The 16,729-nt window shown below is 39.7% G+C and overlaps 1 protein-coding gene across 1 annotated transcript in view; it reads right to left on the minus strand.

Annotated features, from left to right (window-relative positions):
* Nucleotides 1-1,284: 1,284 nt before the first annotated feature.
* Nucleotides 1,285-16,729, minus strand: part of LOC120043070 (zona pellucida-like domain-containing protein 1) — a 45,607-nt gene continuing 30,162 nt past the window's right edge. Inside the window, exons 7-11 of the mRNA XM_038987794.1 lie at nucleotides 15,021-15,101; nucleotides 14,749-14,920; nucleotides 14,483-14,585; nucleotides 3,553-3,582; nucleotides 1,285-2,957 (exon numbers count right to left, since the gene is read on the minus strand). Coding sequence (XP_038843722.1) covers nucleotides 2,782-2,957; nucleotides 3,553-3,582; nucleotides 14,483-14,585; nucleotides 14,749-14,920; nucleotides 15,021-15,101 — 562 coding nt within the window. The 3' untranslated portion in view covers nucleotides 1,285-2,781. The remainder of the gene's footprint in view (nucleotides 2,958-3,552; nucleotides 3,583-14,482; nucleotides 14,586-14,748; nucleotides 14,921-15,020; nucleotides 15,102-16,729) is intronic.

Raw genomic sequence — 16,729 nt, forward strand, 5'->3', positions numbered from 1 at the left:
CCAATATTGAGAGATGAGGCTACCCTCACGTATCTGAAATTACATGAGCAATTGATGTTTGCTGATCATGAAAGGCATGCAGTTCCTTGCTCTATAACTTTGATGATAAAGCGCAATTGTTTTGCATGGAATGATTGACAATTTTTTGTTCTGACTATGCTCTTCAAGAGGTGATGCTATAACAACCAAATAGTTAACATTTATTGATCAATCCCTTGAAAACTGCAAGCAGTTGTCAATAGTTTAGGCGGAGCTGGGGGTCTCGTTTTCCCCCAGAAGCCAAATTTAACATTCTGTGATGTATTGTGATGTTTTACTGATAATGACCTACAGCGTATTCGGAAAATATTAAGACCCCTTCACTTTTTCCACATTTTGATGCATTACAGCCTAATTCTAAAATGGATTAAATTGTTTTTGTTCCTCATCAATCTGCACAGAATACCCCATAATGACACAGCAAAAACAGGTTTATAGACTTTTAGCACATTTATTGCTATTAAAAAACTGAAATATCACTTTTACATAAGTATTCAGACCCTTTACTCAGTACTTTGTTGAAGCACCTTTGGCAGTGATTACTGCCTTGAGTCTTCTTGGGTATGATGCTAAAAGCTTGCCACACCTGTATTTGGGGAGTTTCTTCCATTCTTCTCTGCAGATCCTCTCAAGCTCTGTCAGGTTGGAAGGGGAGCGTCGCTGCACAGCTATTTTCAGGTCTCTCCAGAGATGTTCGATCAGGTTCAAGTCCGGGCTCTGGCTTGACCACTGAAGGGACATTCAGAGACTTGTCCCGAAGCCACTCCTGAGTTGTCTTGGCTGTGTGCTTAGGGTTGTTGTCCTGTTGGAAGGTTAACCTTCACCCCAGTCTGAGGTCTTAAGAGCTCTGGAGCAGGTTTTCATCAAGGATCTTTCTGTACTTTGCTCCGTTCATCTTTCCCTCAATCTTAACTAGTGTCCCAGTCCCTGCCACTGAAAAACATCCCCACAGCATGATGCTGCCAGCACAATGCTTCATCGTAGAGATGGTACCAGGTGTAGCATGTCGGGGAGCTGTATATATAATTCCTTTGACCTCATAGCTATGTTTTGCTTTGAAAACCATAGCTTGGTTTTGCAATATAGACAGTTGTGTGCCTTTCCAAATCATGTCCAATCAATTGCATTTACCACAGGTGGACTCCAATCAAGTTGTATAAACATCTCAAGGATGATCAACAGAAACAGGATGCACCTGAGCTCAATATTGAGTCTCAAAGTAAAGTGTCTGAATACTTATTTAAATAAGGTATAGCTGTTTTTATTTAATACATTTGCAAAACTTTCTCAAAACCTGTTTTCACTTTGTCATTATAGAGTATTGTTTGTTGATTGTTGAGTATTTATATTTTTTTAATGTTATAAGGCTGTAATGTAACAAAATGTGGAAAAAGGGAAGGGGTCTGAATACTTTCCGAATTCACTGTATATTTGACTGATATGTGGTTGTCCCACCTAGCTACGAGATAAATGCACTAACTGTAAGTCACTCTGGATATCAGCGTCTGCTAAATGACAATTTTTGTAAATATTTTACATACAGATCTCATATTACTGCATTGAATAATTTTTTGTGTATATATATATATATATATATATATATATATATATATATATATATATATATATATATATATATATATATATATAAACATTTTTGTCATTATATATTGATGTCACAAAGGTATAATTTGTACAGTTATTTATTAAAAAAAATGTAGTTATGTCACATTTGACTTCATAAAACCTAGCTGTGCTACTTTTTTATCTGAAAGGGAGGCGGATATATAGCATTTTGCAACAAAACATGATTATTTTTCTCTTTGAAATGAAACCATTTTTGGTAGATTTCAAACAAGCAGACCAATCCCTTTCATAATATATTTATACAAGAAAAGCTAATATAACCAACATTTCTGAAAATGTATATTATAGCGTTTTGGAATGAAACTCTTCATACACATTTGACTAAAAAGCCTAATGACAGTCCAAAATGTAATTTAAACTAGTTAAACAATTTGAAGATTGCATTAATTTAGGTAGAGCATTTACCTAGCATTCATGAGTAATGACCTATCAAGTAATGTATTATAATCATTATACTAACTATGGTACTTATCAGCAATATTAATAACATAATGGATATAAAATGTAACTGGTACATTTTTTGTTAGCTTTTCATTCATTACAACCCTTACACAGTGGTCTAAGTCTTTTCAGGAAATTAACGAAATCCAACCCCAGGCTCTTTTCTGAGTTTTTTAATTATTGCATAGGATGTTGTTTAGAGGTCACTCATTTTATATCCATTTCAGGGACACTGTTTACATTTCTCCCTGTAAACATACCAACTTAACAAGAATTTGGTGTTAGAGCAGTTTATTCTACACTATATGTATTTCTTGTAAATTATCCTTTACCCTGCAATAGGATACCGAGTAGCTGAGGTATTAAATTGAACTGAAATCCACTTTGCAAATGAAACGCCTAACAGTAACCGGACTGTCACTGGGTTGAAACAATATAAGTACAATACTTACAAAGAAATATACATTCTCGAGATGTCAACTATACCTATGCTAACATGAATTATACAGTACAGTTTACATTCATATAAATGAACAATTTGGGCTTTTCACTCTACTGTAAATGTGTACATGTGAGTCCCACTCTCTCCTTCTATGTAGTGGCCTCAAGGGAAGGGGGAAGGCAAGATCTTGGGAGCAGGGGTGATTGCTGGAGTTAGTTGAAAGCTGGGTTGCGAGCCCCCGACAAGATGGTCGGTGGGCCCCTCTTGCCCTTGAGGAGGGTAAGGGATAAGATGAAGAAACACAGGCTCATTACACCAAGGATGATGATGCCTGAGATAAGTGCGCTGGTAACCGTGTTCATCCGAAACACTGGGCTGTTTAGTTGAGCTACAAAAAAAAGAGACCAATGAAAGCAATAGGGCAGTTGATTATTATGAGAATAATGATAATGCCTGCTAAAATCTAAGAATAAAAATTACAGGGACATTGCTATTTCAGTATTTCTTTTGAATTTCTTGCATCAAAAGTAGTTAAAGGAAGACTAGTCGCAACAATGCAAAAATCCTATTAGTATCTTTTAATGCGCAACGCTAAACAGAAATCCGAACAAGCTTACACATACTTCAACCCAACTTATTACCATACTATTACAATGTTATTGATACTTTTTTTCTGCGCTGTAATGTTAAAGGGATAGTTCATTCAAATTACAAATATCGGTTTCTTCACTCTGTAAGCAGTCTATTGAAAAGGTATGACAGCAATCCATATTGGCCAGGATTTGTTTACCTGGCCAATTCCAAATGCGCATTTCATGTCCAAATCATATTTCATTATGTAAAATATATTGTGTAGCGAAATCAAGTTACTTTAAGATGATTTGGACATGAAGTTCAAAAAAATTCTAATATTCATTTTGGAAGGGAATCAGAAGGAACAAGAGTTTTGGTAGATTATCAGGAACTAAATATGAAGGGCTTACCTAGTTGTGAGTTGTTCATTGGAGTGTCATCTGTGGAACATAAAAAGGCAATTTAACACTTCTCCACATGTACCAGACCTGGGTCAAACACACATACAATTATTATAGTGTGCTTCATTTAGTTTTGAGTTTGCAATGTAAGGACTTCTTTATTGGGTCCATTGTATCTGTGAAATTAAATCAAGCGCACATCAGGTGTTTGAAAGTATCTGATATAGACCTAAAATTAGGGGTGATGATAAAATGGCACTGACAGACATGGCAGCTCTGCTTCTAGCTCCTAACTAAGCAACTTCGGTCACTTTAATAATGTTTACATAGCACTTTACTCCTTTCATATGTATATACTGTATTCTATTCTACTGTATTTTAGCCAATGCCACTCGGACATTGATCATCCAAATATTTATTCATTTCTTAATTCCATTATTTTACCTTTAGATTTGTGTGTATTGTTATGAATTGTTAGATGTTACTGTTGGCGCAAGGGACACAATTATTTCGCTACACCCGCAATAAACATCTGCTAAATATGTGTATGTGACAAACAAAATGTGATTTGATTTGAATTAACTATACCCCACAACTTTTTTATTTTAACTAGGCAAGTCAGTTAAAACCTCTTGAAGCTAGAGGGCAGTATTTTTATGTTTGGAAAAATAACGTTCCCAATGTAAGCAGCCTATTTCTCAGGCCCAGATGCTAGAATATGCATATAATTGACAGATTAGGATAGAAAACACTCTAAAGTTTCCAAAAGTGTCAAAATATTGTCTGTAAGTATAACAGAACTGATTTTGCAGGCGAAAACCTGATGAAATCCAACCCGGAAGTGTCTCTTATTTTGAAAAATCCCTGTTCCATTGCCTGCCTTTCCTCCATTTAAAAGGATATCAACCAGATTCATTTTCCAATGGCTTCCACAGGTTGTGAACAGGCTTTAGACATAGTTTCAAGCTTTTATTCTGAAATTAGAGCGAGATTTATCAAATCGCGTCAGTGGATAGCCAGATGTCCTTTGATTAGTTCTTGCGCTCGAAAGTGGTAGACATTTTCTTTCTCTATTGTATTGAATAGTTTACCGTCCGGTTAAAAAATATTGATTATTTATGTTAAAAACAACCTGAGGATTGATTATAAAAAATGTTTGACATGTTTCTATGAACTTTACGGATACTATTTGGAATTTTAATCTGCCCTTCATGACCTGCCTAAAGCTGTGGAATACTGAACATAACGCGCCAAACAAATGGAGTTTTTTTTATATAAACATAATCTTCATCGAACAAAAATTGTGTAACTGGGAATCTCGTGAGTGCAAATATCAGAAGATCATCAAAGGAAAGCAATTCATTTTATTGCTTTTCTGACTTTCGTGACCAATCTACATTGCTGCTAGGTGTTTGTAATGTTTTGTCTAGTGATCGATAAACTCACACAAATGCTTGAATTGCTTTCGCTGTAAAGCATATTTTCAAAATCTGACACGACAGGTGGATTAACAAAAAGCTAAGCTGTGTTTATTGCACTTGTGATTTCATGAAATTAAATATTTTTAGCGCTCTGCAATTCAGCTGTTGTTGATGAAAATGATCCGGCTAAAGGGATCTGTGCGCCAAGAGGTTTTAATAACAAATTCTTATTTTCAATAATGGCCTAGGAACAGTGGGTTAACTGCCTTGTTCAGGGGCAGAACAATAAACTTGCATGCATTCAGACTTAAGATCTGCACACAAAACTCAGACATAAATTGGTGTAAATGGGAGACAATTCAAGTTGTCTAAATACATTAGCAGGGCCTAGATTTTAATCCGTTGCGCTGAAGATCAGTGCCGTGGCGCGGTTGAAATCTAAAGATAGTAACCTACTGAGCTGACATATGCAGCGTTTACTGTAAATACAGTCTCTGAATGTGGGAACATTGCCTATACATTTTAATCGCGCTACAGCGTGGATCTTCAGCACTACTGACTGAATATGTCAAGAAACGTGTCACGATTCCAAATCTATACGATACTACAGACAGCAAGGTAATTATCTCACATCTTGAAAAATATTTGTAATGTTGTAATTCTTGTTGACGAAATTCATGCTAATGTTATTTTTTAGCTAGGGCCCAATAGACTCCCATTCACTCCTTGATGGATTGCGCTCCTTGTCCCAGAATGTACCGCGCGGCTCTTCGACATAGCATGGGCAACATTTCCCATCTCCTCAAAGTATATCTGCTGTTGCGAATGTTATATTCCACTCTGTGAGGCACATTGATCTGCAGGTTGAACATGGTGAGATTGTAGACATCTAAATTGATAGTGCTGTTTGTTTAGGTGATTTTACAGCCAACCTTTGCCTTGATGAAAGCTTTGCACACTCTTGGCATTCTCTCAACCAGCTTCATGAGGTAGTCACCTGGAATGCATTTCAATTAACAGGTGTGCCTTGTTAAAAATACATTTGTTGAATTTCTTTCCTTCCTAATGCATTTGCGCCAATCAGTTGTGTTGTGACAAGGAAGGGGTGGTATACAGTAGATCAACCTCTTTGGTATAAGACCAAGTTCATATTATTGCAAGAACAGCTCAAATAAGCAAAGAGAAACAACAGTCCATCATTACTTTAAGACATGAAAGTCAATCTGGAAAATGTCAAGAACTTTGTAAGTTCCTTCAAGTGCAGTGGCAAACACCATCATGCACTATGATGAAACTGTCTCTCGTGTAGTTCCCACCATGAAGCATGGAGGACGAGGTGTGATGGTGTGGGGGTGCTTTGCTGGTGACACTGATTTATTTTTAATTCAAGGCACACTTAACCAGCATGGCTACCACAGCATTCTGCACCGATACGCCATCCCATCTGGTTTGCGCTTAGTGGAACTATAATTTGTTTTTCAACAGGACAATGACCCAACACACCTACAGGCTGTGTAAGGGATATTTGAACAAGAAGGAGAGTGATGGAGTGCTGCATCAGATGACCTGGCCTCCACAATCAACAGACCTCAACCCAATTGAGATGGTTTGGGATGAGTTGGACCGCATAGTGAAAAGCAGCCAACAAGTGCTCAGCATATGTGGGAATTACTTCAGACTGTTGGAAAAGAATTCCAGGTGAAGCTGGTTGAGAGAATGTCAAGAGTGTACAAAGCTGTCAAGGCAAACGGTGGCTACTTTGAGCATTCTAAAATATATTTAGATTTGTTTAACACTTTTTTCGTTACTACATCATTCCATTTGTGTTATTTCATAGTTTTGATGTCTTCTATTATTCTACAATGTAGAAAATATTAAAAATAAAAACCCTTGAATGAGTAAGTGTGTCCAAACTTTTGACTGGTACTGTATGGTGAAGGTTCTATGGCCGTATGGCAGTGTGAAGGTATTACCATATTGGTTATACCAATAAGTTTAAATGAACAGGAGATACAGTAGGGGACCACAGGTCGATGTCAGATGTTACTTGTTTGTATTACTCTCCACCTATATTTCTTTACATAGTAGTTAACTAACCCCATCTACAGATCGGCAATGATTTCCCATTTTAGACCAGGTTGAATATGACTGAAAAAAACGCTTTTTAACCAACACTGACAACAAATAACACATTTTCTAACGTGGCAAAGACACCAGTTATACCATATACAGTCAGATCCAAGAGAATTGGCACCCTTGATAAAGATGAGCAAAAAAAGACTAAAATCAATATTATGAGCTATGCTCAATAATTTATTTTAAATGTTTTTGTATTTTAACCCCTTTTTCTCCACAATTTTGCATCGGGAGGTGGAGGTAGAGTCATGCGTCCTCCGAAACATGACCTGCCAAACCATGCTTCTTAACACCCGCCCGCTTAACCCGGAAGCCAGCCGCACCAAAGTGTAGGAGGAAACATCGTTCACATGACGACCGAGTTCAGCCTGCAGGCGCCCGGCCCACCACAAGGAATCGCTAGAGCGCAATGAGCCAAGTAAAGCCCCCCCCAGACAAACCATCCCCTAACCCGGACAACGCTGGGCCAATTGTGCGATGCAGTGCCTTAGACGGTTTATAGTTATATTATATGTAGATTAAGGATATCAAGGATCTGGAAAGGTTCTGCATGGAGGAATGGTCCTTCCAAAGAAGGGCAACAATTGGTAGAAAATCAGACATTGAATATCACTTTGAGCATGGTCAAGTTATTAATGACACTTTGGATGGTGTATCAATACACCAAGTCACTACAAAAATATACAGGCATCCTTCTAAACTCAGTTGCTGGAGATGAAGGAAACCGCTCAGGGATTTTACCGTCAGGCCAATGGTGACTTTAACTTCTTATGGCTGCAAGGGGCAGTATTGAGTAGCCAGTTAAATCGTGCCCATTTCAAACGGCCTCGTACTCAATTCTTGCTCGTACAATATGCATATTATTATTACTATTGGATAGAAAACACTCTCTAGTTTCTAAAACCGTTTGAATTATTTCTCTGAGTGAAACAGAACTCATTCTGCAGCACATTTCCTGACCAGGAAGTGGAATGTCAGAAATCGATGCTCTGTTCAACTTCCTGCCTATACATGGGCATGATACGTAAGAGTCTACGTACACTTCATACACCTTCCCCTGGTTGTCAAGAGGCGGTGAGAGAAGAAATTTCGTGTTTATCTTGGTCTGAGGTGGAATTAAAGCTCTTTGTATGACGTGACCGTCCATTTCCTGTTTCTGGAGCGCGCGAAAGGGGACATGGATTTGCCTTCTGTTTAGCTGTCGTTATGGACGACTAACATCTCCGGTTTAGATTTTATTTGATACATGTGACCATATCATCGTAAAGTATGTTTTTTCAATATAGTTTAATCAGATTATTGAAATTTTTTCGGGAGTTTTGCCGTGTTCCGTTCTCTGACTTTGTTGACGTTGGAGAGATCCGTGCCACTTGGCAAGTGCCCATGCTAAATCAAGAGGGAAATTTGCCGTTCCAGATCCAAACAACGACTGTTCTGGACAAAGGATACCTTGTCCAACATTCTGACGGAAGATCACCAAAAGTAAGAAACATTTTATGATGCTATTTCTAATATCTGTCGTGCATGTGAACTGGTCGTCGGCGCCCAAGTGTTTCTGGCTATTGTGGCTACGCTAATATAACGCTATATTGTGTTTTCGCTGTAAAACACTTGATAAATCGGAAATATTGTCTGGAATCACAAGATGCCTGTCTTTCAATTGCTGTACACTATGTATTTTTCAGAAATGTTTTATGATGAGTATTTAGTTATTTGGCGTTGGTGTCTGTAATTTTTCTGTCTGCTTTCGGTGCAATTTCTGACTGTAGCTGCAATGTAAACTATGATTTATACCTGAAATATGCACATTTTTCTAACAAAACATATGCTATACAATAAATATGTTATCAGACTGTCATCTGATGAAGTTGTTTCTTGGTTAGTGGCTATTTATATCTTTATTTGGTCGAATTTGTGATAGCTACTGATGGAGTAAAACACTGATGGAGTAAGAAAAGTGGTGTCTTTTGCTAACGTGGTTAGCTAATAGATTTACATATTGTGTCTTCCCTGTAAAACATTTTAAAAATCGGACATGTTGGCTTGATTCACAAGATGTGTACCTTTCATATGCTGTATTGGACTTGTTAATGTGTGAAAGTTAAATATTTAAAAAATATATATTTTGAATTTCGCGCCCTGCACTTTGAGCTGGCTGTTGTCATAAGTGTACCGACGTCGGGCTTGCACGCCAAACAGGTTAAAACAGAGTTTAAAATGGCTGTGATAGAAGAAAACTGAGGATGGATCAACAACATTGTAGTTACTCCACAATATTAACCTAATTGACAGAGTTAAAAAGAAGGAAGCCTGCACAGAAAAAAATATTCCAAATCATGCATCCTGTTTGCAACACGGCACTAAAGTAATACTGCAAAAATGTTGCAAAGCAATTCACTTTAGTTCTGAAAACAAAGTGTTTGGGGGACAATCCAATGCGGCACATTACGGATTACCACAGTCTGTATTTTCAAGCATAGTGGTGGCTGCATAATGTCATTGGTATGCTTGTAATTGTTAAGGACTGGGGAGTTTTTCAGGATAAAAAAAAAAAATTACGGAATGAAGCTAAGCACAGGCAAAATTCTAGAGGAAAACTTGGTTCAGTTTGCTTTTCACTAGACACTGGGAGATGAATTTACCTTTCAGCAGGACAATAACCTAAAACACAAGGCCAAATCTACACCGGAGTTGCTTACCAAGAAGACAGTGAATGTTCCTGAGTGGCCAAGTTACACTTTTGACTTAAATCTGCTTGAAAATCTATGGCAAGACTTGAAAATGGTTGTCTAGCAATGATCAACAACCAATTTGTCAGAATTTTGAAAATAACCATTGTTCTTTTCAAAGATTGTACAATCCATGTGAGCAAAGCTGTTAGCAACTAACCCAGAAAGACTCACAGCTGTAATCCCTGCCAAAGGGGATTCTAACATATACTGACTCAAGAGTATACTGACTCAAGGGTATAATTACTTGAGTCAGTAATTACAAGGGTAAAATTATATATTTCTGTATTTCATTTTCAACAATTCTGTAAACATTTCTAAAAACAGGTTTTCACTTTATCATTATGGGGTATTGTGTGTAATAATTTACAGCCTGAATACATTTTGAATTCAGGCTGTAACAACAAAATGTGGAATAGGTCAAGGGGAATGGATACTTTCTGAAGGCACTGTATATGTGACTCACCACCTGGATTCGGTCTAATGTAGCAAAATGTGAAAGTGTTTTTTACATCGATAAAAGCAGAGCCACAGAGCTACAAAATGGTATATCATACACTGCATTTGAGCAACAATGGGAAAATAATTGGGCTTTGAAAGTTGATCAACTTGTAAACTCACTTTTGAGAAAATTGCCTTTGAATGTTTTGGTATCTCGTGAAGAGCTCTTTGTCTACACCCATTCAGCATCGTTCACAACCTCGTAAGCTTTCGCCCCACCCACCTCATTTCACTCGGAGTGCACAGTTGACGCTTTGGCTGATGATTTGTTTACCTCTGGATAACATGAAAACAGCCTAACCATCGCTGCTGGCAACAAATCCATTACGCTTTTTTCCAGACGTTTACTGACACCGGCCATATTCAACGGGTGTTGTATACATGTCATGTAACGTTAACTAACGAGCCAGCCAGCTAATGTTAGCTAGTTAAACAACAATTTAGCCTAGGGGCCAGGGAAAATGTTGGCCTTTTATAAACGTATTTCATGCAATTCTACATCATTTGACTGGAGACTGGAGGCTACTTTGACAATGACAAACAGAATCTGAGAGCAATAAAAACGACATGGTCTTGAATCCATCAATAGCCTAGGTCTGTGGAGACACATATTGTATGCTACAATACAAGGAGGAAATTATAGCCCTAAAATTGCTTTCCAGTTTCAATGGCTCACCCAATGATGCACAGCTCACTCTCTGGTGATGGCCGATGCGGTCGTGCCAAAAGAGAGTCTCTCTCAACAATACTTGAAAGTTGATCAAATATTTTGGTAGCCCACAGCATAGTCTTCTCTTTTCACCAGAAGCCATTTGCTTTCCAACCTGTATTTTCCCTCGATTGTATTTGAAATAGGGCAGGTCCTCACCAGACATCACTGGCAACAACGTCACCTATGGGCACAAACCATTGTCATTGCAGGCAATCTCAGTGCTGTGCATTACAGGGAAGACATCCTCCTCCCTCATGTGGTACCCTTCCTGCAGGCTCATCCTGACATGACCCTTCAGCATGACAATGCCACCAGCCATACTGCTCATTCTGTGCATTATTGCCTGCAAGACAGGAATGTCAGTGTTCTGCCATAGCCAGCGAAGAGCCCGGATCTCAATCCCATTGAGCACGTCTGGGACCTGTTGAATCGGAGGGTGAGGGCTAGGGCCATTCCCCCCAGAAATATCCGGGAACTTGCAGGTGCCTTGGTGGAAGAGTGGGGTAATATCTCACAGCACTGACAAATCTGGTGCCGTCCATGAGGAAGAGATGCACTGCAGTACTTAATGCAGCTGGTGGCCACACCAGATACTGACTGTTTCTTTTGCCCCCCCCCCCCCCCCTTTTGCTTTTGTTCAGGGACACATTATTAAATTTCTGTTAGTCACATGTCTGTGGAACTTGTTCAGTTTGTCTCAGTTTGAATCTTATGTTCATACAAATATTTATACATGTTAAGTTTGCTGAACATTAACGCAGTTGACAGTGAGAGGGTGTTTCTTTTTTTGCTGAGTTTAGGTGTGAAATATAGGTCACCGGGTGAATAAGGTTAGGAACCCAAGGATTAGACCATTTGCTATTTTGTAAAATATCACTCTTTCCATTCCATTGTCCAGGAAAGGAGGAGACAAAATGTTACATTTGACTCTAGTGGGACTCGAACCCACAACATTTGAATCTTTTTACCAATTTCACCTAGAAGGCCAATGCGCTATCTATTGCCCCACAGAGCCTTTCTGATAACAAGCCAAATTGAGAATCTTACGTGTGCCGGACTAAGCTCGTCTCCATCAAAGTAAGCTAGTTAAACAACAGTGAACAAGGTGCTAACACTGCCTAACATTAGGTTCTAACTAGAAAAGCAAACAGCTCTGGGAAACAAATAATAACATCCTCTAGGGAGCCAGCTAGCTAATGTTAGCTAGCTAGCTAACAGTACACTTTAGATTAAGACATATAGCTAGCTAGCTAAACAATGAAACTAGCTAGGTAAACAACGTTTAAGATCACACGCACGTCATGTTAGCTAATGAGCCAGCCAGCTAACGTTAGCCAGTTAAACAATTAACAAAGTGGCAACAATGCCACAGTGCTGGGAGCTAACCAACCAGGTCCAATGTTAGCTAGCTAACATTAGACAAACTAGAAAAGCAAATGGCTCTGGGACACAAATAACGTCAGATAGGGAGCCAGCCAGTTAACGTTAGTTAGCTAGCTAACAGTACACTTTAGCTTGAAATGAAACCACTTTGTAAAAATTTGAGATCTGTAATATATGAGAATGTAGCTACCTAACGCTAGACTATCAACATGCATCATGGACACATCTCCCTGTCAGGAATGCCATCCTTACATGCTGACCAGACCGGACACGTCACGTGCGTTGCAAAATAAATGTAGAAATCGTTGTTATTCAATTATTGCGCGCGCCAACGAGCGTCTGTGACGCCAAGGGCTAAAATAGAACTCATTCCTATTTTTGACGCAGATCGCGCTGCAAGTCCTGCCTCTCCCATCTCCTCATTGGTTTATAGAAGCAGGTACCCACGTGCCATCTCCTCATTGGTTATACCCACATGGGTGAATGAAAGACGAACTGTTTTGCCGGTAGTCGTGGTAATACAATGAAAGTTTAGATGCAATCACCATATAAATTAAACGATGAAAAAGCCTGGAAGAAGGAGAGATGACTAGAAACGATTCGGTTGGCCGTTTTATGTGTGGATTCATTGTCGGAGTAGAGGTCCTTGTGCATTTCAGGTAAAATAACAACTTAATGTTTATATCCCAGGACAAATTATCTAGCAACAGCAAGCTAGCTAAATAGGGCAAATTAACGTTAGCTAGCAGGTGCAAGCTAACTAGCTAAATTGCCATACATGTTTAATACTTTTCGACCTGTCCCCAAATTAATGTCATCGGTTCAGAGTTTGTTTTGATATTTTAACCTGCATGTCGTGATCGCGTTTGGTGTGGGGGCAAAATACATTTATGCACGATGGCGCACGTGTAACGGATGTGAAATGGCTAGCTAGTTAGCGGGTACGCGCTAGTAGCATTTCAATCAGTTACGTCACTTGCTCTGAGACTTAAGTAGTGTTGCCCCTTGCTCTGCAAGGGCCGCGGCCTTTGTGGTGCGATGGGTAACGATGCTTCGTGGGCGACCGTTGTTGATGTGTGCAGAGGGTCCCTGGTTCGCGCCCGTGTCGGGGCGAGGGGACGACGTAAAGTTATACTGTTACACACGCGCACAGCCGGTTTGGGTTCCGTGTTAGTTTGAAGACGTAATCCGGAGACAGGTGTTTTCTCCATCTCTTTAGCTATCATACTCTAATTCCACTGATTTCAAAACTTGATCCTCCAGAAAATGGAGAGCAACACTTATGCAGCTCCACTACACAATACGTTTATAAAAAAGCCGCGTTTGACAGGATTACCAACACAGACTGACGAGCTCAAATAGTCAGACGCTTTCTTTATGGCAGACCAATCCAAACTCCTCTCTCGGCATGTCCAGCCCACATTATCTCAGCCAATCATGGTTAGTGGGAAGGTTGCTAAGTTTTTCTGTGGCTTAACCAACAAGGCTCGTAATTGAACAACTTTATTCATATTTACAGATGGCATACAAGTTTGTTATTAACGCACATGAAAGTTCACATGTTCGATTAGGCATTTCTGCCAAAAAACGCATTAGATTAAAAAAAAAAATGTTTACGTTCAAACTGCTCTCCTGTGAAGTGATGACTTGCGACGCATGCCTAGTTTCCTGAATCGGGTCACATATAGTAAGTAGTATATACCTCAAAGAGTACATGAAAAACATTTATTTAACTAGGCAAGTCAGTTTAGAACAAATCCTTATATACAATGACATCCTACACCAATTGTGCACCGCCCCTCCCAATCACAGCCGGATGTGATACAGCCTGGATTCGAACCAGGGTGTCTGTAATGACACCTCTAGCACTGAAATGCAGTGCCTTAGACCGCTGGGCCACTCGGGAGCCAAAAATTTGAATTTGATCTTGCGTTGGATAGGTCTGCATTCTCTCCTGTTCATTCAACACTTTAGTACAGGTGTGGATTTGGAATAGGGCATGTGCCAGGGGTGGATGATTGCGGAGGAGGGAGGAGGTGGACAGTGGCGAGGCGTACCGCTCCTTGTGATTATTGGCCCAGCAGTAATGATAGCGTTTCCTGATGCAGAGTTTGATTCCGTCCTCTCTGAGACGTCCCGCTTCTTTCTACTACCACAGATCTGTGGAGACAAGACAGGGATATGTGGCTTTAATCCAAATATTTTTGCTTTGAGTTCAAATTACCTGCATGTTACTAAAGGTACCAAGTCATTGCTTTGTTTCTCATCTTGGTGTGATTGCCTTTTGGACTAATATTGCCAGAGGTCACCCTCAGAACCTTACCGGCATGAGCATGGGGCAGTCATCGGCTCGACACAGCTTGGTAACGCAGTGCAGGAAGACGGTAGACATTTTCTGGTTCTTGTGCTTGACAAAGCGAAACACTTCAAAGGCAAAACGGCCCATTTGACTCTTCCCATTCTCAAACACAGTTGTCTGTGGGTCTTTGTCACAGCTGGTTCAGAAACAAAGGCAAAACAACAAAACAGATCGGAAAAACCACACAACCGCACTGTTCAAGGAAATTGCTTCAGAGAGACATGCATAAGAATTACCTAAAGAAGAGGTCATAGCGAAGTTCATCATTTGGATTCCCAGAGGCAGTGGTGTAACAGTAGTCCATCAGAACATTCCATCTATTTTAGCAGGGAGAAGGAAAAATATGGTAAATGGTCATTAAAATAGGTATGATTGCGCAACTAGGATCAAACAATCTGAAAGAGGGGTCTGGTCTTATCACCTCAGGACAAGGGCCTTCCTTTCTCCAGCAAGGTTAGCATTGAGTCACTGAGGATTAGGCTCCGTCCCTTTCAGTCATGGCGTCTGTCCTACCATGAGTTATCGGCAGGGATACTAGGTCAGTGACAGAGGGGCCCATGCAAACAAGTCCCCATTGGCACGATGTGGGCTAAAATATTGTCCCCATGTAGGCTGCCAACATTTGGGCCAATGAGCCTTTGATCATTGACTAAACATTGGCCACCAAGGCATTTGCCCTTTGTTTCCCAGTGTGGGCAGCCCATATGGAAAGGCAGCCCTCACTTTGCCTGAAAAAAGGCCATATTTTCCCAGCAACATGCCCACATTGGCCCGTGTTGGGCTGGTGTGGGCTAGCCCATGCAAACCTTATCCACCGAATACCCACATGGGGCCAATGGGGTGATGTTTGTGGGGCGTTTCTTAATTGACACAGTAGTGACACAGTTAATAGTATTATGGGCCACTCCTCTTGAATTTCCCTTAGATTTTTGTTTTAGTTCTTTATTTGGTCAAGAAGAGATAAAAATGTAATGAGCCTGTATAATTATCCCATGGTCCTCTGTATCTCAGTTGGCAGGCCTGCACCACGAGGGGGCTAAAGATTCAAACTTTAGCCCCCTCAGTTTTAGTTTTATGTTCCTATTTAAAAATAGCTAAAAAGTTTTAAATTATTGAGTGACAGGTTGGCGCCCAAAAAAATCTATCTCCGCAGCACTGTGTCAGCATTATGGACAGGGCGCTCTGCGGTGTGTGAAGTGTCGGGTTCACCTAGGGGTCATAAAAAGGGTTGTACCCAAATGTTTGGTGTATTAGAATAATATATTATGCTTATGTTTTATTAATAGAAGGGGAGGGGTTAAAAGACCCCTCCCTCCTTACAGTTACAGGGTTTTAGACTACTGATTAACAATAGATATATTCATTGTAGAAGTTTAGTATTGTTCTACATTTGTATTTTAGTTCTCTCTCTCTGCCTCATTATAAAGAGGCCCTTAGACAGAACTCTGCAGGGGAGTGAAGGAGATAAGACTAGGTAAACATTCCACAATAGGTCAACTTTGGGGGAAGGGGACATTTACTGCTAAGTGTTTAGCTAACAATAAAGGCCCTGTTTATACAGCTTTGTAGGCATAGTTTTGGTCCCAGGAGTAGAGGATGATGATATAGGCAGTGACATCACCAGGGCGCGATTTAGGGTTTAATAAAACCACTGGAGACCTTTTGTTTGATGCAGAACTTACTCAGAAACATGCGTGCTATGTTCCTGTTTGTCAACTTCTGTCTGCAATTGCATTAATAAAGGTTTTTGAATGATTTAATTAAAGATATTGTCATAATGCTAATTTCACCAATGAACCAATGATTGACAAAGGACGTAAGGAACGAACCCTAACAGAAGGCAGCCTGGTTTCATCGACTAGACATAGTAAACTTAGTAAATGTAAATCCAGGACACTTAATTTAGTATGATATGTTACTTTTGGTAACGTTACATAAAGCAGAA

The sequence above is a fragment of the Salvelinus namaycush genome, unplaced genomic scaffold (genome assembly GCF_016432855.1).
Source record: "Salvelinus namaycush isolate Seneca unplaced genomic scaffold, SaNama_1.0 Scaffold854, whole genome shotgun sequence".
Classification (NCBI taxonomy): Eukaryota; Metazoa; Chordata; class Actinopteri; order Salmoniformes; family Salmonidae; genus Salvelinus; species Salvelinus namaycush.